This window comes from Grampus griseus, assembly GCF_964374135.1.
Source record: "Grampus griseus genome assembly, chromosome: 1".
Lineage (NCBI taxonomy): Eukaryota > Metazoa > Chordata > Mammalia > Artiodactyla > Delphinidae > Grampus > Grampus griseus.
The window spans coordinates 1654002-1676739 of record NC_139017.1 but is presented as its reverse complement, the minus strand read 5'-3'; the positions used below and the strand labels follow the sequence as shown (position 1 = coordinate 1676739).

The window sequence follows — 22738 nt, the reverse complement described above, 5'->3', positions numbered from 1 at the left end:
AGACGCTGGGGCGGCCCGTTGGATTTGGACCACAGGGGCTGCTGTGACCTTTGCAGGCGCAGGGTCAGTGGGGGGCGTGGTGGAGGGAGGGGCCCAGGGACGTCCTGCTTGTGACCGGGTGTGTGCACCCCCAGGAGGAGCTCTTGCTTACACTCTACAAGCTGTCCTGCCCCTTGCTGCACAGCACCGTCCCCCTGCCCACGAGCCCCCGTCCCCCAGGCCCAGGCCCTCCTGCCCAGCACCGCTGTGTCTGTGTTGCAGCCCTGAAGCACATGCAGGAAGACCCCGACCCCGCGGTCAGCTGCCTGGCCGCGCAGACCTCCAAGCCAAGGAGAAGATGAAGATCCCCAGCGCCCAGCTCCTGCTTCTGTTGCAGGAGGCCGAGAAAGGCCCGTTTCTGAGCCTGCGTCCAGGGCCGACAAGACGGTGGCCGCGGTGACTGCGGCTGGGCTTCTGAGCCCTGCTCTAGACGTGCGGATGCGTCCCTGCAAAGCCTCTATGATAAAGGGAGAGGGACCACTGCTGACCTAGTGGCTAGGATTCCGGGCTCTCCCTGCCATGGCCGGGGTTCAGTCCCTGGTTGGGGAACTGAGATCCCATAAGCCGTGCAGCACAGTCAAAAACCAAAAAATTTTTTTAAATTAAAAATAAAAGGAGAAAGAGGGAACGTCCGAGCAGGAGGTGTTTCCTCGTCTTTCCCCTGGAGCCCATTCCCGCCCGGGGTAGAGTTGCCTTCTCAGCGGCAGCGAACCTCTGGGTCCAGGCCCCTCCCAGCCCCGCCCCCACTCAGCCAGGGCCCTGAGGCCAGAGTGCGGAACCTCAGCTTGAACTGCGAACTGGGAGGAAAGCGGTGCTGGGATGCGGGGGCTGTGGGCAGGGCTCCTGGCCGTAGGCAGTGCACGCTGGCTGGTTTACGCCACTTATTGAAGGGCATCAGTCAGCTCCCGGGGGGTCAGCGTTCGGATACTGCGCTCCAGGCACCAGGCGGCTCCGCGCAGCACCACGGAGCACCACTGTGGCGGTCCCGTGGCTCAGCACACCCCGGCCCAGGTGACAGCGCTCAGGCCTGGGCATGGAAAACTTGGCCGCTGTCCCTCCTGCCACGCCGACGGGTCAGCGGGGTGAGCGCCTACCATATCCCACTGCCCCTGCTGGAACTGGCCCTGCCGGGGGCCGTCCCACCATCCCGGGGCGGCTCTCCGTCCACGCAGGGCCACCGGCTGTTCCCATCGCCACCACCCCGCCCCGCCTTGGAGCTGGGGTGTCACCTGTTACCCCCAACCTCAGTCAGCCGGGTCCTGGGCAGAGCTCTGGGTACAGGGACAGTGACCCCATGTCCTACAGAGCAGGGGCCCCACGGCCCAAACTCTGGCCACAGCGAGGCGGACGCCCAGCCTGGCTCTGTCTCTGGCCCTGCAGCGTCTGGCCTCTGTCACCCGCGCCCCAGACCCCGGGGACGTGTGGAGCTCCCGCTCGGTGGCCGCATCTCCACCTTCCACGCCTCCCTCTCAGCAGTGGCCACGCTCCCCGGGTTATCTGGGCCCGGGGAGCGGCGGGAGTCACTGCCACGCTTGCAAACAGACCTCAGAGGCAGCGTTGAAGCTCGTGCTAACCCGGCAATGGCCAGAAGCCTCTTCCACCCACCGCCTTTGTCACCAGCTGGCACTAGGGGCCTTTCCGGCCGCACCTGTTATAGGTGGCGGTGCTCGGGGAAAGTCACAAGACTCAGTATACACTCACGGTCCCTGCCTCGCCCTCCAGAGCGCGATCCTGCTTTGCTACAAGCAATGACAAAGGATGGATTGTATTATAACCTATCAGCAGGTCAAGTGCATTGGTATAGGACCTGCTTCAGAGACAATCATGCTCCTTGCCTTGGTCAAGCCAAGTTAAGGGACTCAATGGGCAGAGACCAGCCCAGGAAATGGATTCTAGGGCCTTCTTGTCCTGGGATGATCTTGGCCACATCTGTCGGCTTCTGGGCCTCAGTTCCTTTCACCTGTAAACTGAGAGGTTTGGAAAAAACTATCTTTTAAGATGCCACCCAGCCCTGGCAATGAATGGCTCGTGTCAGATTCCGAGAAGTGCAAATTTCTTGCCTGGGAAAGCCGCCTGGGAACTTATATCCTAAACAGAATTTCTCTTCTTCATCCTCGTTTGTTTTCCAAGTTTTCTATAATAAACAGTTATTGGACTTCCGCGGCGGTCCGGTGGTTAAGACTCTGCCTTCCAGGGCAGGGGGCATGGGTTCGATCCCTGGTCGGGGAACTAAGGTCCCACATGCCGTGGGGTGTGGCCAAAAATTTTTAAAAAAGAGGCCATAATAAGCAGTTATTACTCATAATCTGGAGAGAAAAATCCCACATTAAAAGAATAAAAAGCAATGTCCCTTAACTCACTATTCCTGCTTCCCCACCCCTAAGTGCCTCGGCTTCTTCAAGACTTGAATTTGGAAAAACCACCTTTTGTGGCCAAAGTCTGGGGGCTGAGGGGGAGTCCGCTGGGTGCAGTCAGCTCCGGGTCCTCCGTCTTCTGGTTTCACCCCTCCCCGCTGGTATGCAGCTGGCGATGCCCCGTTGTCACTTCCCGCAGTCGACAGTAGGCTCTGTCCCGAAGGGCAGAATCCTATGTGAAAGATGGCCTGTGGGGAGCAAGGGTGGGGTGAGACCGGGTGGGAGGTGGCATGGGTGGAGCTCGGTCAACCAGCCAAAAACAACCGGACTCCGGAGCCACCGCTTCTCCCCGGGGCTGGGAGGCTCCGTGCCCGCCGCGGGGCCGGGGGGATGCATCTCCGTCACTGGCTCAGGGTCCCCCAACTTACCAAGCCCCTTCCTCGTGAGGACCAGGACCCTCTGGGGAGGAACCTTCCTCCGCCCACGGCGACCCCCTCGGCACCATCACCTGTCACCAGCCGTGGGTCCGGATCAGCAGCAGGGCCCGTGCGGGCTGAGGAAGCAGCTTGCTTTGGTATTTGGAAAACAAAGCAAAGAGAGACCCCATTGTCTTCTTAATACAGACCTCAGAAAGGAAAGCTTCCGAGTTGTGGGGGAGGGAAGAAGGTGCAGACTGGCCCCGAGGTGGTGGTGCAGGGGTGGGGGTGGGGGGGCGGGGAAGGGGGGGATGTGTGGTTTTCAAAAGGAAAAGGCAGGTTTAGATAGTTGCTGACAGCTCATCACTCCACCCGCCAGGATGGCTGTTCTTTCTTCATTCACTCCCACTCTCCCTCTTTAAATGTTTGCTCAGCCTCTGTGGCCACAAGGCGCTGAGGGAATACAGAAAGAAACAAGATGAAGTCAGGACTGACCTCCCCCAAAAGAGGGTACCTTTTATGGTATGGGAATTACATCACAATAAAACTGTTATGAAAAAGTTTTGCTAGAGCTAAACCTGACGAAGCAGAGACTTGCACACACAGCTAGTGCAGAGCATCGGGACTATGGACCCTGAAGTGCATACACTCCTAAGTTATATGAGCATCACCGATGCCTGGAGAACCGTAGTAACGAACAGGATCTAGTGAGTTACAAGCCTGAGAGCAGCTTCGTTTTACAGCAACAACTCTGTGTCTTCCGGGGTGAAGACCACATTACAGGGTTGCTCGGCGTCTCATAGACGTTTTTATGTTAAAAATGGGGCTTTTATGTTCAAAATAATGGGACGTCTAGGCAGAGCACAGAGGATTTTTAAGGCAGTGGGAAAGAGAAAAGGGAATACGAGTTTTTAAGACTGAGAAGCCGTGACCTGGAAGCAAACGTCACGCCTTCAGTGGAGCCGTTGGCACGTGTGACCGTTTGTGTTTCTGTCCCCTCCTCCTAAGCCACGAGGAACAGAACCGTCTGGGGGGCAACCCGCATGGCGCCTCCCGCCCGATGGAGCGAGAGGAACGGGTGTCAACCATGACTCTGCCCTTAGCAGCTAGGATGCCCGGCAAGCCGCTTCCTCCGAGATGTTTCTCATTTCAGAAAATGCAAACGCCGCCTGTCACACAGGTAGTGAAAATCCGATGGATGACGCCTGGAACAGTGTCTGGAATGGAGCAGGCGCTCAGGAAACACCGGTGCCCTTGCCTCCAGCTGCGCACCTGTCCCAGGAGGGGACACAGGGCCTGGCCCAGATGCCTGGCCCCGCCCGCCACCAGCCCCTTCCCCCAACCCCTGCCCCAGGGAGGACCACCAGCCCAACATCCGTAGCCCTCAGGGTCACACCACACACCACAGACAAGGGTCATTCGCGTTTTATTTATGACAGCTTCTTAGAACACTCACATCTGGTCCGGGAACAGAAATGTACAGCATGAGGTTTAAATAACTTTCATACACTATGTACAGTCATCGGCAGACGCACAAAACATATATACACCTGTGCTACCACCCAGCGGAGGAGCTGAACCAAACGCAACCCTGCGCCCCGGCAGGGGATAGCTAGACAAGAGCTGGTGGGCAGGGCAGGGCTTCACGGCAGGGGTCTTCTCTGACCCTCCGCTCTTCCCGGAACTGCCCCTGCTTCCCTGCAAGGCCCTCGGGACAGGAGTTCAAAGGGCTGAACTGGGGTGTGGTGCAGCTGGGAGCTCCTCTGATCACTGGGGGAGGGGGAGTAGAACAAAGATGCCTTAGAAGAATCAGAACTTTCCCTGTCAACTCTATCTTTGCACATCAGAGGGTTGGGAAGGGTTTGGGAGCCAAAAGAGGAGGGATTGTGGGGGGTGGCAGCCAAGCCCTGGCTGCTTGGGGTGCAAAGGGACAGAGGCGCTGGGTTTGGGCCACTTGGCGGGAAGGAGCTCAGCACTCTGGCAGGGCAGGCCCACACGGTGGTGAGCACACCGGGCGACGTGGGGATGAACGACCAGGGGGTGTGCCGGCACCCAGCCCAGACCGCTTCAGAGGACGCCCGGGAGCCACGCCCCGCAACGGTGGGAGAGGCCAGGACTCCCTGACCGTACAGCAGCCCTGCCCGCGTCTCCGCCACCCCGGGTGGCGTGAGCAGGTCCTGGCGACAGTCCTCCCTCCGGTGGTTTGTGCTTTAAACTCCCTCTGCCCGAGCCACCCGGCCCCTGGCGGGCAGCAGGGCCGGACCATGCCTGGACCCACAGATGGCCTCCCAAGGGGTGGAAGGCGGCACCCGGACCGCCTCAAAGGCTCGGGCGTGCTGGCCTCTCTCAGCCTTCCCCTCTCCTTGGCAAGCTCGAGTCAACTCCAGGTGCCTCGGAGGAGCCAGCCCTGCAGATGGAAGCGAACGCTGGCCTGGTTAACGTTGAGCAGAGGCCTGGCCCAGGACCGCGCCGAGACGGCCGTGGGCAGTGGCCGGAAGACGGTCCCGTCAGGGGCGCTTGCCAGCCAGCTTTGAGAGCTTTCCCGGGGCTCAGCCCCGGGACAGGATACGGGTCAGTGGGGCTGGGATGGACCTGGGATCGAGCATTCAACAATTCGGGATGTCGGGGAAAAAGGGCGCCACTCCGGGGCCCCCAGCCCTGCAAGCCTTTGGGTGGGCACAGCAGGGCGGAAGTAGTAGGATGCGTCCCGGAATCAGGACAGGCTGCGGGCCGAGCCCTGTCGGAGCGAGGGCAGCCCCTGAAGCGGGCGTCCTCGGTCTCCGGCTGGGCAGAGCCTCCTGGGAGGAGCCTCCCGGCCGGGTTTGCCCAGGCCGCCTGCCACCAGCCCTGGCTTGTGCTCAAATCACAACCATTTTGTGCTTCCACATTGAGGATGCTTGTGCATCGAGGGGCGCTGGGGGCCCCCCAACCATGTACCCAGCCCATCCCCGAAGGAGCGGGCAGACTTCAGTGCTCTGGAGCACAGCTGGGAGAGGCTCCCGAGACCTCAAGTTCAGAGTCAGTGCTTCCCGCCAGGACAGCAGAGCCAGCCTGCCGTGAGGTAGCTGACCCACGAGAAGCAGCAGGAAACGGGCAGGGCCTCTGAGCACCTCTCACGGGCCCAAGGGCCCGTCTGTGCAAGGACAGGCCTGCGGCCGCTGCCCGCTGGCCCCAGGCCGAGGCCTCCAGCCTTGTGTTTCTACAGCTTGTAAACAGTCACGCAGATTCTTCCTTACAGGAGGCAAGGGTGAAGCTTTCTGTTGAGGTGGGGGGAGGGCCGGGGCCCGAGAGGAGAATTGCACCCACTTCTGAGCGGCCGAGGGGGCTCCCGGCACCCCCGCGATGGCCCAGCAGGAGGGATTTCCAGTCCTGAAGACACTGTCCCGGCTCTGGGCGTGTCCCTGCTGCACGTCTGCTCCCCCATCGTCGACCCCAAGTCCAGCAGGGGGCCCTCACAGCAGGACGGCTTTCTGAGCTGGGGGGCAGCTCGGAGCAGTGGGGACAGGGCGAGTTCTGCCCTGGCCACGTGGGGAGGGGCACCGAGGGGAGAGCACAGGGCCACCTCCGGAAGATCCAAAAGTCACTGCGTCTTCTGAACAGAGCTGGGGCTCCCGGCGCTCAGACTGAGTGAGGCCAGGAAGCGCAAGACCAGTTAAGCGTCAGAGAAAGTGTGTAAAAAGAAAAAGAATGCGGATTGAACAACATCCCGGGAGCGGGGAGTCCACGGCCCCCAGGAAAGGAGAAACTCAGTGGAGTCCATCCTCACCGCTGGCCCTACAGGGAGAGACCCTGGCCCGTGCCAGTTAAGGCTTGAACGCAAGTCTCCTGAATAACCAGGGAAAGACGCCAGGGGCTCTGCCTGGCCGGGGTGAGATGCAGGGGGGCTGGGGAGGGGCCAGGCCGGGCGTGCCGTCCAAGCCCCTTCATGGTGGACGGTCTTCCGAGCTGCTTCCTACGTGGCCCACCCGGGGTTCTGGGAGTGGGGACAGCGGGCAGGAGACCCCGCGGGTGAGAAGACACATGTGGCTCTGCGGGCATGGCTGGTGTAAGGCTGCCCGGGGCGGGTGCCAGGCCCCGGCGTAGGAAGGCACTGACGCGCCAAGCGGCCGGAGGCGGGGGCACTAGAGCGGCCCCCGGGTGAGGTCGGGGACGGGCCCAGGCTGCAGAGTCAAAGGGGAGCCGCCCTCCTCTGCAAAGCAAATGGAGGGCGGGGGGCGGATCCCCTCTGGGACTGCTGGCCCCTAAGAGCTGAAGGAACAAGCTTGTGGGAAGAAACTTCAAGTCAGTTTCCAGGAGGCAACAGCAAAAAATAAAACTAAAAAATAAATTAAATAACTGAAGGACGCTGACCGTCTCCCCAAAGGAATCTTTCTAGCAGCTCCACCGTGGCCCCAGCAGAAAGGGACCCAAAGAATTGCTGGGGTCCACGGGGAGTGGCCACTGGTGGCCGAGGGGCTAAGGTCAGCTGCAGGGCCAGCTGCCTGCACCTGGTTTCCATGGTTACCTGAGGGCTATCTTTCTGGGCTCAGAGGCAGGTGCAGTGGCTGGGCCAGAGAATGTAGGGGAGGCCTGCTGGCCGGAGGGGCACGGAGAGGGCTGCCCCACCTCCCGGACAGGCCCCCCGGGCCAAGGCTGGAGGAAGGGCGTGGCCAGCGCGGCAAGAGAACCCGGGACAGGTGGGGGGGTGGGGGCAGGCTGCAGGGAGAGAAATGAGGGGAATTTGGCTTCACAGCTTAATTAGCTCCCCGACCTCCCTGTCCCCAAGAGGAGGGGCCGGGAGGGGGCAGTGTCCCGTAGGAAGGTCGGGGAGAGGAAGGTGGGCAGGAGGCCCACAGCCTCTGTCCCCCGGGCGCCGCCCCGCTGGGCCGAGGGTCAGGCTGTCCTCTGAGCTCACTTCTAGTGGGGGCCGCTGGGTACCAGGCGCCGGGCACTCCAGAACTTCACTGTCAGGTCACTGGGCGGAGCAAGAGAGGGCTGGTCAATTCCTGAAGAGGCCACGGCGGGCCACCCTCGAACAAAGCACGGGCCACATCCCCCAACTTGCCAGGCGGGGCTGGGACCCAGGGGCAAGCGTTACTTGGGCCGAGGGTGGCTGCAAGGGTGGAGGGGAGCTGGGCAGAGGGAGGGGCCTGCGGTCACCAAGGCCCCACAGGCTTCTGAGCACGGCTGCTCTCCGTTGTTGCTATTTTGTTTTCTTGTCCAGGCCTGAATGCTCCCCCTCTGCTCTCTGCCCCCTGGCACCCCTCTCCTGGGGGTCTGCCCCCCGTCCATGCTCGGAAAGAAGAGGGGCAGGCGGGGCAATCTCGGGGCAGGCAGGATACGGGGGGAGAGAAGGGAGAGGAGTAAAACAATCTCGTACCGTCAAGAAGCAGCTCAGATCGAAGTGGAGAAAGAGGGGAAAGGCAAGAGGGGGAGGATGGGGGTGGAGAGAGGAGAGCGGAGGGGCGCGGAGGTCAGGGCAGGGTGGTGGCTCGGCCCTTTATGGCCAGGACTCGGCGCGGAAGGCAGGGGGTGAGTCCAGGGACGTAATTCCACAACTTTACCCGGCAGTCACTGTGGGGGGAGAGGCAGGGGGAGGCGGGAAGGGGGAGGCGGAGACAGGGAACGTGGTCGGAACAAGAAGGAAAAAGAAGAGGCCGTCTGAGCAGCTGCCCCTGGGACAGAGGGCCTGGGCGTCCCTGGATGGGACCAGAGCTGGGGCTGAGGGAGGCGGGCTGCTCTGTGGTCTGAGATACCTGCACAGGGGTCCAGGCTGCTGTGTCAGGGGCAGGAAGGGCTGGGACACGGGGGGTGGTCCCAGCCTGGGGCCCAGCACCCCCCTGGGCGCTCTGTGAAGGCGGGCTCAGGCCAGGGGCGCCGCGGGGTCTGCTCCATGCCCTGGCCTCGGGGACAGCGCCCGGGACAGGGTGGAGAACAGGAGCAGAGCTCTCTGCCCGGCACCCACCTGGAGGCGCTGAAGATGTGCCTGGCGTTGGTGCACATGGCATTGATGGGGCTGTCGTGGCCCTTGATCTCGCCAATGGGCGTGAAGTTGTCGACGTTCCAGACCTTGATGACGCCTGCGCGGCAGGCGCTCAGCAGCATGGGGCGGCCCGGGACGAAGGCCAGGGCGCACACCCAGTCCTTGTGCGCCGTGGGGATTTGCTGCGGGAGGAGCGAGCCGTGAGGGCGAGAAGCGGGGAGCCCTGCCCCAGGCTCTAGAGGTGAGTCCCTCATTCCTGCTCCCATGCTCCACCCTGAGACCCTGCACTGGTACAGAGACCTTTAGCCCTCAGAGGGGTCGGAAGAGAAGGAAGGGGGAGACTGGTCAGACCAGGGGCTGAGAGCAGACCCTTCCTGAGAGCTGCTGCCTGAAGGCAGATGGTGGAGGCAGGAGAGGGTGCTGGCCAGGGGGTCACTGGGGGGAAGAGGGTGACGGCCGGTGGGGGGGCACAGGAGGGAGAGGGTGCCGGCCGGGGGAGGGGCACTGGGGGGAAGAAGAGGGTGTAGACCGGGGGGGGCACTGGGGGGAAGAGGGTGACGGCCGGGGGGGTCACTGGGGGGAAGAGGGTGACGGCCGGGGGGGTCACTGGGGGGAAGAGGGTGTAGACCAGGGGGGCACTGGGGGGAAGAGGGTGACGGCCAGTGGGGGGGCACAGGAGGGAGAGGGTGTCGGCCGGGGGGGCACTGGGGGGAAGAAGAGGGTGTAGACCGGGGGGGCACTGGGGGAAGAGGGTGCTGGCCAGGGGGGTAAACACAGGTGGGGAAGAGGCTGCAGAAGTGGCAGGCCTGGGGGGCTCTGGGCCAGGACACAGGGCCCCCAAGCCCTGCCCGGGGACCGCCTCTCCGCAGCCCACTGCACCTGCATGAGCTCCTGCTGCGCCAGGTCCCACTTCTTGACGCCGTTATCCCGGGAGCCGCTGAACAGGACGTCCCCCTGGATGGCCAGACACTCAATGCCATCGTAGTGCGGGGGCTCGAAGTTGTGGGTGGGGCCGACGGTGCCCGTCACACACTCACCCAGCTGGAACATCTGCGGAGGAGGGGCGGGAGGGAGGCTGTGGGGGGGGCTTCCCGGGGGACAGGAACTGGGGGCAGGGAGGCTGACTCAAGGTGGGTTTGGGGCGTGAGCCTCCTACTCAATTTTTTAATAAATAAATATAACAGTACTTGTACTTTAAATAAAACCATTCATCACAACCCCACCGCCCTCTTTCCCTTTTTATCCACTGCTTCCCAGTCTCCAGCCCTGTACCTACGTTTGCAATGACACAACCAGGGAGCAAATAGCACCAGGGCTGACTTGTGCTCTTTGTGGGTTTTTTTCGTATTTATCGTGTACTCAGTTGTGCTGCATCCCGTCCTGTGGGTTTGCCCTAATTTTCTTGCCTGTTGTTCTACCTGTGGACACTTAGGTTCTTTCTGACTTTTCAGCACATGTACAAGATCACGCGTCAGTCTTGGCCTCCTGCACAGACCTTGCTCCTTGGGGGTGATTTTTCAGCATAAATCCCCAGGGCTCTCATTATTTCCCATGAGTCCCAAGGCAGTGGAGGGAGAGGGCCAAGGTAAGGAGAGTAGGAGGAGAACAGAGCCGCCACTGAGCCCGGCCTCAAGGTCAAGGTCAAGGACTTCTCCGTACCTTAACGTAGTGGTCCTTGGAGCCGGTCACCACCAGGTCGTGCTGGCTGGAGGTCTGGGCGACCGTCAGGCACATCACAGGGCCGATGTGGCCAGTCAACTTGCCGACGGGCTGGAACCTGTAGGGGAGGAGAGGCCCAGCCGGGGGTGCGGGGGTTGGATCGGGGGGACCCTGGGGTGGGGTTGGGGGTCTACCCTGGGGTGATATGCCGGCCAGGGGACTATCCCCCCTCAGAGCAAGATGGAGACCCAGGCACGAGCCGCCTGCAGCCCGGGGCCGCCCCGGGGGTCCCCGCCCCTGCCCGGGCCCCTCCCCGACCTGTTGAGCTCCCAGATGCGGACGGCGTTGCCCGAAGCGGCATACAGCATGCTGCCCGAGGGGCTGAGGGCAATCTGGTTGATCTGGTGCTCTCCCTGAGCGCTGGTGATGGTGCGGGTGGACGCAGCCGCACAGGCGTCCCCTGAGACCACCTGGCCTGAGGACCTGCCCGTGAGGAAGAGAGGCAGGGTCAGAGGTAAGGGCTGGACTGTCCCTCGCGGGTCTCCTGGGCTGGGTCCTGGCTCCTGCCCCACCACCAGTGCGAGCCGGGCGAGACGACTTACGTGAGGGTCCGGACGCACTTGGCCGAGTCTCGGATGTCCCACACCTTGATGTAGGAGGTGGACACGGAGAACACGAGCCCAGAGAGGCTGCAGTACTTGATGGAGACCACGTTGCTGGGGTGACCCTTCAGAGCTGCGATCTCCTGCCCCGTCACCAAGTTCCACATCTTACAGCTGCGGTCTGCGAGAGAGCGGGCGTGAGTGGGGGACAGCCATCACGGCCGGGGCCCGGGGAACTCCCTTCCCCACAGCCACCGGGGCCGCCAAGGCCAGGGGAGGTGGTCCAGGGTTGCCCAGCGGATGGGCTCCGGGTCCGGGGGTGGAAACGTGCTCCCGCCTGCTCCCGTGGCGCACGGACGAGCCCGGCACTTCCCACCAGGGCTTCTCGGGCAAACGCCCACCAACGCCAGGTTCATGGGGCATCGCCGGGGCTGGAGTAAAGCTCCCGTGCCTGCCAATCGCCGACCAAATTAACGAACGATGGCAAGCAAGTCTCAGGGGGAAAACTTGGAAGCAATGAACCTCACCTCGATTCACAACCCTCTCCCTCCTGCCACGCAGGTGGGTGTATACACACTTCCCACTGTTCTATTAGCTACCTCCTGCACAGCTGCTCTTCCTGCCAGAAGGTAACGTTTTCTGACTGTCGCTGGGATTAAGGAATCGTAGGAAGTGCGCAGCCCTAAGTGCTGGGCTCGGGGAGGGGCTGAGATGAGCAAAGGCGGGGCACCTGACACGCTTCCTGGAGTTCCGGAGGCAGGTCTGGAAGGAGGTACTGGATGGAGACCCCAGAGCCAGCTAGGAGGGGAGGCCCGGGGTGGGGAGCCCTGAGCCCCGGCAGGAGACCCCACCTCCTCAACCTGGCGGCTGTGATCCCATCTCCTGCGCAGCCCGCTCTGGCAAAGGGAGCGGGAGGGCGGGAGGCCCTGACCCCACCTGGCTGGTCCGGGTTCCGCCCACCTTTGGACCCTGTGAAGAGCAGCTCATCCGTGGCGTCCAGGCAGAGGATGGGCTTGGTGTGGCCCTCGGCCATGGAGACGCACTGCAGCGGGGCCGTCCGCGCGCCCCTGGCTCCTCCGACCGGGGTGATGATGCCCCTTCCCGGGAGAGAGGGAGAGAGGCGCCCGTCAGCCCGGGACCGCGGCCAGGCTGAGCGAGGCTCCCGGGTGAGGGACAGGCGCAGGGGCACTCGGGCTGTGGCAGGGGCTCCAGCCACAGCCCCCCAGGTCCGAGAGCCGTGCAGACGGGGGCCTGTGGTGCAGCCTCTCAGTTGCCATCCTGAGCACTTCTGGGGAGCAAGCCCGGCCGGGCACGGCCAGGGGCCAGGACACACGGGAGTCTCCTCCATCGCCTGCCTGACCCAGAACCCAAGACACACATGCCCCCAGGCCCCAGCTGGGCGGGGCAGAGGCCCCAGAGCTGGATGGGCTCCTCCAGCACCTCGGCGTCCACAGGGAGGGTGGAGGAGTGCGGAGAGGGAGGGCGCCCAGGCCGCCACGCCGGGGCAGAGACGCGCGCATGCAGGCGTGCACGTCACCTCCACCTGGGCCCCTTTGGACCAGTGTGGTCAGATCCGTGACTGTCATCTGCAAAGGGCTAAGTCCCTCTGGGGAGCCCTGCTCAGCTCTGTGGGAAGAAAGTGCAGGCCCCTGTGGGGAGCGGAGCTGGCATGGCCCCCTCCTCCCCACAAACACTCAGAGGTGAAGGACGCCTGTCCTGAGCGGACCTGAGGACTTCGCTACACACCAGCCTCCTGGAGGGCCTGAGGAGGAGGATTTTTTTTCCCACTGAGGGTCTCTAGGAACGAGCCCCTGGCCAAGCCACGTGCACGTCTGAAACATGGCCTATTCTTTCCAAAGACAGCGCCGCCCCTGTGGCCGAGAGCGTCTGACGTGACCGATGCCCCGCCCTGCCCGCAGCTGCTCAAGAGCCCGCGGACTCCACCGGCGCCCCCACGGACGGCGGCTGGACAGGCCCAGCTGTCCCCGCTGTCGCAGGCACGCGAACAGTCCTGCCCCCAGCTCCCCGCTTCTGACGCTGGCTTGGGCCCAGGGGAAGGAGCCGGGGAAGGAGCCCAAGACAGCAGTGGGAAGACCCCAAGTTACAAGGATAACCCTCCGCCCATGGGAGGGGCCAGGGGGTGAGGGGGTGGGTGGCAGCCTTGCAGCCAGGGGCGTCACCCCCGGGGGCAGGAACAGTGAGTGGCGGTTGCCCCGGAAGAGCAGAGGGAGCCCTCAGCCCAGGGTGGCCCTTTCCCAGCCGGGGCTCAGGCCCACCAGGTCCTGGGACTTGCCCCTTGTTACGGGCAGCAGGAGGGGTGCGCATGCGCGCGTGTGTGCATGTGCGTGTGGGCGCGCGTGTGTGCGTGTGGGCGCGCGTGTGCGTGTGCGCGGGGCTGGCTGAGGGAGAAAGGTCTCCTGGTACTCCTGGCCTTTGGGCCAGGAGTCGTGGGCAGGGCCACTTCTCTTTCAGAGCCAAGGTCGGTGAGGGAGCCCCCGACACAGCTGAGTAAAAGTCGGGACGCTGAGCCTGCGCGACCCTCCAGCAGCCTTCCTCCAGGGCTCCGGCCCCCCAGGCTCCCGTGCCCGCCCCTCCCACCCGGTGACAAGCCACCAGAAGCCATGCCCTCCAGAGCCCCCAGCTCCAGCCTGGCGCAGTCAGAGGCCACGAAGCACCCACGAGAGAGGAACCAGGGGTGAGAAGGGCGGGAGGGGGTCTGGGGAGCCACGGAGAGGAGGGGCCGCATGCTGAGGCCAGGGTGCGGGGAAGGGGGACAGAAAGGGAGCAGCGAGCCATTCTGTGTACCTCAGGACCTCCGACAAAGAGGAGTCGCTGTCATCAGACCTGGGGGCAGAAAATTAGCTGGATTAGGGGGAGAGAGGGACACACACGAGGGAGCAGAGGCGGCAGCAGCACGGGGAGGTCAGAGGGTGGTTATTCTCTGCAGGGGGAGCGGAGAGAGGAGAGGAAGGAGGGCCTGAGGGCAGCGGAGAGGAGGTGGGGCAGGCCGGGGAGCTTGGGGCGGGGATGGGGGTGCGGAGGGGCAGAGGGGACACGGGCCTTGCTGGTCCCAGGATCTCGGCTGCCTCACTGCACAAGCTGGGGGCCCCCTGCCCCCTGAGCGACGCTGCGCCTCCTCCCACCCCTCCCAGGAGCAGGCCTCTCCCAGCAGAGCTTCAGGGACCTGCTGATCCCCAAGCACGGGCCCCACGGGCCGCTGGACGGTGCCCGGCAGCTGCCTCTGCACACACGTGGGCCCGACACCCGGGCCACCGGGCAGGACCGGGGTCTGGAAGCCCCCGGGGCTGGGATGCCAGGGTCCCACCCAGAGCTGCTGAGAGGGACCTGTCAAGGTGTGAAGGGCCCCTGGCCGGCATGGGGGTCCCCTGGCTGGTGTGAAGGGCCCCTGGCTGGCATGGGGGCACCCTGGCTGGCATGGGGGTCCCCTGGCTGGCATGGGGGCACCCTGGCTGGCATGGGGGCACCCTGGCTGGCATGGGGGTCCCCTGGCTGGCGTGGGCTGGGCTCGGTGCTGTCTTCCCGCAAGGGGGGCCACGGCAGGTTTGGGGCAGGAGCGATGTTTTGCCTCTGTGAGAAGAGGTGATGCAGGCAAAGGAGTAGCACTTTGTAGCCTGGGCTCCGCCAAAGGACAGAGGAGCTGTTGGAGCCGAGAGGAGCCCTCCGGGGGCTGCAGAAGGTTGGGTGTCGGGGGTGCCCAGCAGTGTGGGGGGCCCGGAGGGGAGCACAGGAGGGCGGGGCCTCTCCCTTCGCCACCGCAGAGGCCCACAAGTCAGAGATCCCAGGTGTGGGCCCAACTCGGCTGCTTTCTAGGTGTCCCGGGGCCCCTGAGCCTCATCTCCTCTTAGTCCTCGCGGCTGGTTTATGTACTCCGGGCGGAATCACGTGTGTGCCAGCCTGGGGCGGCGCCGGGGGGCGGTGCCCACCGCACTGGGAGGTGAGTGTCCAGCGAGAGCGCTCAGTAGGGGTGAGCTGACCCCACCATGTGACAGAAACGGGGTCTCCTTCTGCAGGGACCCTCCACAAGGGCGCTGGGGCGTGGCCTGAACATTAGCGGGGGCGGGGCTTGTGTGCGTGACTGAAGCGAAGGGAGGGGCTTCAGAGAAGAATCAGCATCAGCAGAGAAGGCAGGGGCAGCTCTGGGTAGGCCCTCGGCGTGCCCGACTGCCTGGGCCTGGCCCCGTGGCTTCCTTCGTGCCCTCTCCTGTGGTCCCCACACGCTCAGGGGACGGGAGGGGTCCACGGGCAGCACAGAAAGGGCAGAGGTGCCGGGAGAAGGGCCAGCGCAGCACACCTAGCGTCTCCCCGCTGCCCGCCTGCCTGCGGCCAGGACCCGCCTGCAGCCTCCCTGTCCCCTCTGCGCCCCCCGCCCCCCGGCGCCCGGCTCTTACTTGTCCAGCGCCGACCCCTGGCTCTGGTTACTGGTGAGACGAGAGAAGACATTTCGGTCGTTCCGGGGCCGAGTGGGAGGGGATGAGGGGGGCGTGAACCCCACGTCTGTGGACCTGGCAGGTGAGCAGGACAGAGCGGCAGCCGTCAGTCACCGCGCCTCTGCCCACGGGCATGCGCACGCGGCGTCGCCTGCACCACCTTCCGTCTGGTTGTGCGGCCGGCAGGGCAGGGGGTCCTACGGCCCAGCTCCTGCTCGGCCCCCAGGGGTTGGTCCTCGTGATCCGTGGGTTCCGCATTTGGGAATTAATTCACCTGCTCGCCAAAACCTATCTGTCAGCCCCAAACAACACCCGCAGGGTTCCTGGTCATCTGCAGGCATGAGGACCCAAGTGCACATCTTCCCAGCTGAGGTCAAAAGAGGTGGCCCTACCTCCCTCACAGTGTACACAGCGCCCTTTCCAGTCTATTTAGTGCCATGATTTTCAAATGTTTGTGCTTTTGGTTGGTGAGTTCAGTGTTTAAAATGGCCCCGAAGATGGTGCTGCAGGGCCACCTGGTGTCCGGAGCTCAAGGAAGCTGGGACGTGATTTACAGAGAAGATACGTGTTAGATGAGCTACGTTCAGGCGTGAGCTCTAGGGCTGTTGGCCCTGAGTTCAATATTAATGAGTCAATGGTACATATTGGATTAGGTGTCTTTAAACAGAAACTCACATGACGGGTTGATGAAAACGCTGGGACCAGAGGCTCCCAGGAGCCCAGCCCTGTATTTCCCGGGAACAACGGCTCAGGATTCGCTAAGTCGTGTTCACGGTGACTTGACAACACAACTGCCACAAACAGCGCGACCTGATCTCCAGGGAAGAGTCCAAGGCCTCGTGACGCCACCCCTTCCAGCACCCACGGCCCTGCTCTTTGGAGGGTGGTCCTCAGGCTCAGCCCATCCTCCCTCCCTTTGGAGGGTCATCACGAGACCAGCCTACATTCCCCCCAATTGCAACTCAGTGTGTTCTCTCTGTCACGGGGGGCGGGATGGTCTGTGGGGCCCCGGGTGCACAGATGCCCTTGCAACTCCTCCCACCAAAGGCCCATCTGCAGCCACGGGCATGGGCGGCTGGACCGGAGGGAGGGACAGGCGCATGTCCCCCTCCCGACAAGGCAGGTGCATGAGGTCATCCTGAGCCCCTGCCCTTCTGCTACTTCGCTGTGTGACCTGGGGAGGCCACCGAACATCTCTGAAAATTAAGGCGACCCTGAGAGGCATCGGGATACCCGAAGAAGCCCGTGGGGCCCCGTAAGTGAGTGGCTGGCCGGCTGGGGACTGTCCTCGGTCCTGCATCCCCTCCCAGGACTGTCCTTACTCACCTACGCTCCGCCCACAGGACAAGACCTTGAAAGGGGCTGAGGCCTTCCAAGGACCCCTGGCCGTGAACGGGGCTGAGCCCACTGGCCCCGTGACCAGGCCAGGCCACTGCAAATCCGCCCACGCTGAGCTCACGGCAGCCGGCAGTTTTTAGCAGCGGCCTTGGCCACCAGCTCAGGTGCTTATGGAGAGACTGTTTCCTGAGCCGCAGCTGACGAAGTGAGGAAGGGGCCGTGGGGGGGGGGGGGGGCCGAGCGGGGCCGGATGAAAGTGTGCAGGACGGTGTTCAGTGGGCCTCCCAGCGATTCCTGCCCCCAGGGTCTAGAACGTGTCCTCACCTGATGGGCTGCCCTCGGTCATATGACTTCCTTCGGGTCAGAGGGGACGTCTCCGCTCCTCGAGACTGCCGGGGGCTGGAATGCAGGGCCCGGTGAGGCCCGGGCCCACCTCCCGGGCCCACCCACGCCCCCACCACTCCGCTCCCTCCTTACAAAGTGCTCCCTCTGCTGGGCAGGCTGATGGTCCGAGAGACCTTGTCCCGGTAGTAGGGATCTCGGATGGAGAAGCCCACTCCGTCCTCTTTGATCTCCACGAGGGAGGCCAGGGACTTAGTGATGTTCTTGGTGGACACCTCCAGCGGGGGTCCCAGGCACTCGGCAGACACGGCCTTCATCTGGGCGGACAGCTTGGGCTCACCCTGAGACAGGAAGGGCTGGGTGGACACACTGCCCAAACACGATGGCACAGAACGGGGAGCTGGGGGAACTCCAGCGGGGAGATGCGCCGCCGGCCCGAGGCAGAGGAAGTGATGGAAGGGCCCCGGCAGACACGACCCAGGCACGTCTCCCGAGGCTTCTGGAGAAGCCAGACTGACAGGAAATGCCTCTGCTGCCCTTCTTTAGACTTCGCAGACAGAATGGCAGGCTGACCTCTGCTGCTCACCAGCTAATCAGTTACTCAGAGGCTGTGCACAGGGCGCCGCTCCCAGTCTGCAGGGCTCTCCCTTCTCTCTTTACTCAGTCCTGTTTCGTGGTTCCGTCTAGTCTAGCAGCTGCTCCCTCAGTGTCAGACAGACTCCCTCCCTGCTGAGTCAGCAATCCGCACGCACAGTAACTAGACATCCAGGGTGGGTCTCTGACTCACATCAGGAGGCAGAGTCTTGGTGGGGAAGTGGGTGAGTTCTGACAGCGAGGCCTCGGGCTATGATGATGTCATTCCACCCACTTCAAAAGGAATGGGCTGTAACGGGTCACACATCTGGGCACCCCGACCCTTTCCAGGTCAGACCCTTCTTGGCCACCGCATCCCAGATGGAGGCAGTACTGGGTTGGGGCTGAGGGTAGGGGTAGAGCCCCAGGAAGGTGGGGATCAGGCTGCGGGAAGCCCCCCGCCCCCGGCCGCCTTCTGGTGGGGCTCACCTTGAACTTGAAGTCGTCATGGCTGGTGGAGCCTTTCATGGTGAATGACTGGGAGAAGCTAAGGAAAAAGCAGAGGAGGGCCAGGATGCCGACAGCTGATGTCCCGGCTCCCTGGGACTTAGGTTCATGGGTCCCAAAGAGCCCCCAAGCCCAGGCTCAGCCCTTGACCCCCCGGCAACCCCCCAACCCAGCCCCAGGCACATGCTCGCTCCCAACCTGGAAACTCACCTCCCCTCCGAGAACTCAGACACCTCCTCATCTGTGCTGGCGTAGCCGTTCTCTGCCAGGGAGGAGGGAACCGAGGGGTGAGGCCCCACCGAGCCCTCCCCCTCCCTCCCACCCCTCACCCTCTGGGATTGGACTGCGGCCTCCGGGGAGCCTGGGGGAGGGAGGGTCTCTGAGGCGGGAGGCAGGGAGCCCCGGGGGTCCCTGGGGGCCCCGAGGCCTGCCCCCCGCCCTGTACCCTGCTGCACGTTGTGGATGAGGGCCTGCAGCTCGGGATGGGCCTCGGCCTTCTCGCGCAGGGCGTCAAGCAGCAGGTGGTTCTGGGAGGGGCCCGCGATGTCTGTCTGCCTCAGCCGTCCCTCCAGCAGCCGGATCTGGGCCTCCTTCTGGGCCACCTGCAGCCCCTGAGGGCAGGGAGCGAGGAGGCCTGGGGTTACCCCTCCCGGCCTGGGGCTGGGGGGGCCCCCGTCACTGCCCTCCCAGGATCTGCTCCCAACCAGACGCCTCCCCGCTGGCTCCCAGGCCCCAGCCTGTGCCCATCGCAGACCTGTGATGCACCCCAGCCCCCCTAGTTTCCCCCGCATCCACGCTGGGGGGCACACTCCCCGTCATGGGCAGAATCGTATCCCCAGAACGCATGTGTAGGTGCTGTAATCTCCAGGACCTCAGAACGTGACTGTGTTTGGAGACGGGCTCTTCAGGAGAGCATGACGTTAAAATGAAGTCTCGAGAGGGGGCCCTAACCCCTGTGACCAGTGTCCTTATAAGAGGAGGAAATCAGGACACAGACACACACAGAGGGAGGACCTCAGGAAGGGCGAAGCTGAGTCTACAGGCCCAGGAGCGAGGCTCAGAGGGACCCGCCCCGCCTACACCTCGATCTCTGACCCCAGCCTCCAGGACCGGGGGCAGTAGGCGTCTGCTGTTTACGCCCCCCGTCCGCGGTGCTGGCCGCCGCAGCCCCGGCGGAGGAACATGCTCCCGAGTGGCGAAGCAGAGCTGCGAGAGCTCCCTGGGCGGGCGAGGGGTCGAGGAGGCCAGGCCCCTCTGCCCCTTCCCCGAGCTGCCCCGCAGGCACAGACCCCAGGGGAAGGAAGTCCCCACGGCCAGCGCTCTGTCGGGCAGAGGGGACCGGGGACCGACACAGGCGAAGGGATGCCTTCTGTTCCTGCACGATACCACTGACCCCACTCCTGGGCGGAGCATGTCTGTTCCTGTTGCCCCACCGGAAGCACACACACACACACACACAGACACAGACACACACACACACACACACACACACACACGCTGCCCCCTCCACCTCCGCGGGCTCAGGCCCGGCCCTACTCTGGACGGGCTCGCACCAGATGCCAGCGTCGCCCCCGCTGGAGGCCCTGCTGTGTGCCAGGTGCCACGCCAAGCCTCTGGCCCCGTCATCTCGTGAAAGCCGCGCACGCAGCAAGCCGTCAGCCCGCTTTGCAGCCTCGGTGCTCGCCGGCGCCTGTGAGGGACGCTGCCGGGCGCTGTACGCTTCGCCTCAAGGGCGGATCCCGGGGCTGCCCGCCGCCGGCCTACCTTGTCGATGGACGCCTTGAGGAAGTTGTCTAGCAGGAGGCGGGCTTCGGCCAGGGAGCAGGAGCTGATGACCACCGACGTGTCTGTGGAGTCCAGCTCCTCCTGGACCGGGAGGCGGAGGGCCCGCGTCACCAGGGCTGCTGACCCCGGGCCCCGGCGCCCTCCCGCTGCCCCGCCCACAGGCACCTTGGTCTCCTCCAGCTGCACAATGGTGGCCTGGCAGTCGCCGATGCTGTCGTTGATGTAGTCGATGTTGGCCGCCAGCACCTCGATCTCCTCTGCCAGCTCCTGCAGACCCTTCTCCTCCTCCGGGCTCTCGGCCTGCAGCCGCTCCCGCTTCCTCCTCAAGGCCTCCTGCAGGAGGGACAGCTCCTCCCTTTTCTGGGGGGAGGGAGGAGGCCTCAGGCTGCTGCCCAGGCCGGCGGCCCTGCCCGCAGGGAGGAGGGACGGGGGGTGGGGGGAGCTGGGGGGCACCTTGATGAGCCGCTCCATGTCAGCCTCCAGGTTGGCGATGGCCATCCTCTGCATGACGATGTCGACGATCCTCCGCTCCAGCGACTGCCACTTGAGCCTGGCGGCCTTGCTGAAGCTCTGGCCGGCCCCCTTCTTCTGGAACTTCTTTCTGGGGGGGCAGAGGCAAAGGGGCGGGGGCAGGACCACCCTCAGCCCCTGCAGCCGACGGTCGAGGGGACCCTGGCGCTTGCCTCCCCCAGGGGCTCCCGGTCGCCTCACCTGGCAGGGCGGGCACCAGACACGGTGGGCATGGGGTGGTTCTCCAAGAAGTGGCTGATCTTGTGGTCCCACTGGCGCACGATGGTGGAGACGGAGCGCGCCCCCGACTCGGCCTCGGACGAGGTGGTGCTGGCCGACACCTCGGCGCCCGAGTCCAGCACGGGCGACTTCGGTCCCACTCGGCCCGCCACCCGCTCAGACATGGGCTTGGCCAGACGTCTCAGTGCAGAAACCTGGGGGCCCAGAGGAGCAGGACCCAGTGGACAGGGTGCCCCCAGCCTGCGGAAAGGCCCAGGTTGGGGCGCGGGGCAAGGAGAATACAGGGCCGCTCCGTCCTGGCCTGGGTTTGGGACTGAGAAAGGTCCAAAGGGTCTCCAACGTGAAATGGACACAAAAGAGGCTCCCTGTCCTTTTGAAAAGTTAACCACTGCGGCAGGCATCTGGACCAGAGCCTGCAGCCCACCCCCCCAGCCTCAGCACTCTAGGTGAGAAAGGCCCTCCCACGGGGGCCACCCCAAGTCAGCACGTGGCCAGAGGGAGCCGGGGCCACAGGGGGGTGCTCTCAGGACAGGGGGGCAGGGCAGGGGCTGTGGGGGAGGGGCCATGCTCACCTCCTGGGTTTTCCTCCTCAGGACCATTTCCTGCTGCCGCTTCTGGGACTCCAGAGCTCGGATCTGAAACTGTGGGTGAGAGGACAGGGTGGGGTCTACACCCGGGCCCTAAGCCCGTTCCACCCGGGCTGGCCCTGGAGGTGAGCGCCTTGTGCAGCTAAAACTCGCCGGTAAAGGGGACCCAGCATTTGGGTCTCTTTCTCCACGAGGACACGTCTCTCGGCCTCTCCTCCCCACCATGGGTGAGGAGGCTGGAGCAGAGGGCTGGAAGCTGTTGGTGACCTGGGCAGGGTCCTACCCGGCGGTGGGCTCGAGGCCTGGCTCGGAAGCCCACAAGGACTGGGCTGGGCTCCTGCGGCCGTCCTGCCCTCCCGCGTAGGGCTGCGCCTCTCCTCAAAGCACCACCATCACCGCTTAGGCCCGCGTGGCCAGAAGGGGCGGCCAGGCATGCGGGGGGCCGGGGGCCCGGGGAACCTCGAGGTGCCCTCACCTCCTGCCGCCGCTGCTCCTTCTTGAGCTGTGCGATCTCCCGGTTCCTCTTGGTCTCCGCCAGCCGCCGACGGTGTTGCTCTTCCCGCATCTGCTTCATCAGGGCCACCTGGGACGGGGCGGGGGGTGGGGGGGGTTGAGGGGAGGCCCGAGGCCTGCGTGGAGGGGCTGGCTCGGAGGATGCCAGGCCGGGGTGGAAGCCACCAGGTGGCAGTGCCTCAGGGGGTCTGGCCCCACGTTGTCCACAGGAGTCGAAGGTGTCCCACCACCTGGGCAACCTACCGAAGGGAGCGGCCTTACTGCCGGCCCAGCCGTGCAGATGGGACCACTCTGCAGGGTCCAGCCACGGCCCCCAGTGCTCTGCTCACAGCCCCTGGTGGCCCTCACGCAGAGCCGCTGCCAGTGCCCAGACATTCTGGGACCAGCCTAAGTTGCTAGAGGCAAGTGGTCCTGCCTGGACGGAGCAGCGTCCTCTCTCCCACCCGCAGCTGAGCTGCCGACGGGGCGCGTTCCCAGGCCAGGTTCTCACGGTGACGGCGATAAAAACCAGCATCATTTACTGAGCCCACACTACATGCCCAGCCCCGTCCTCATGATGATCAAACACGACAGGCATTATCACTCCTATTTTATAAATAAGAAAGGAGCCTCAGAGAGACAAAATGACTTAAAGTCAGAAAAGCAGTAAGGGATGGCCGGACTCCTGGCCCAGGTCGCTTTGCTTCAAAATCCAGCTCTTACCATGGCCGTGGGGTTGGTACCAGGCAAGGTCAGAGCAGAGCCGGCGACCAAGCACAGAGCCTGGAGCCGAGCTCTCGGAGGGCCGGCCAAAGGCTCAGAGAGCATCATCTGGGAGGCCAGGGGGGACCCGGCACAATGGGGAGCCGTGCGCTGGGTCCTTG

General features: G+C 64.2%; 1 protein-coding gene across 2 annotated transcripts in view; it reads right to left on the bottom strand.

The window, feature by feature from the left end:
* Window positions 1-8262: 8262 nt before the first annotated feature.
* The window catches only part of KIF21B (kinesin family member 21B), a gene marked incomplete at both ends in the record, with an annotated part of 39983 nt that continues 25507 nt past the window's right edge, over window positions 8263-22738 (bottom strand). The window contains 20 exons of one of the 2 annotated variants that reach the window (XM_082667741.1): window positions 8263-8362; window positions 8754-8953; window positions 9651-9821; window positions 10431-10548; window positions 10749-10913; window positions 11033-11213; window positions 11993-12129; window positions 13838-13876; window positions 15442-15555; window positions 17143-17217; window positions 17296-17501; window positions 18223-18280; window positions 18451-18502; window positions 18686-18851; window positions 20005-20106; window positions 20191-20385; window positions 20479-20626; window positions 20737-20969; window positions 21348-21416; window positions 21838-21945. In XM_082667741.1, the coding sequence (XP_082523867.1) occupies window positions 8263-8362; window positions 8754-8953; window positions 9651-9821; window positions 10431-10548; window positions 10749-10913; window positions 11033-11213; window positions 11993-12129; window positions 13838-13876; window positions 15442-15555; window positions 17143-17217; window positions 17296-17501; window positions 18223-18280; window positions 18451-18502; window positions 18686-18851; window positions 20005-20106; window positions 20191-20385; window positions 20479-20626; window positions 20737-20969; window positions 21348-21416; window positions 21838-21945 (2637 nt within the window). The remainder of the gene's footprint in view (window positions 8363-8753; window positions 8954-9650; window positions 9822-10430; window positions 10549-10748; window positions 10914-11032; window positions 11214-11992; window positions 12130-13837; window positions 13877-15441; window positions 15556-17142; window positions 17218-17295; window positions 17502-18222; window positions 18281-18450; window positions 18503-18685; window positions 18852-20004; window positions 20107-20190; window positions 20386-20478; window positions 20627-20736; window positions 20970-21347; window positions 21417-21837; window positions 21946-22738) is intronic. The other variant, XM_082667742.1, reaches the window with a different exon arrangement.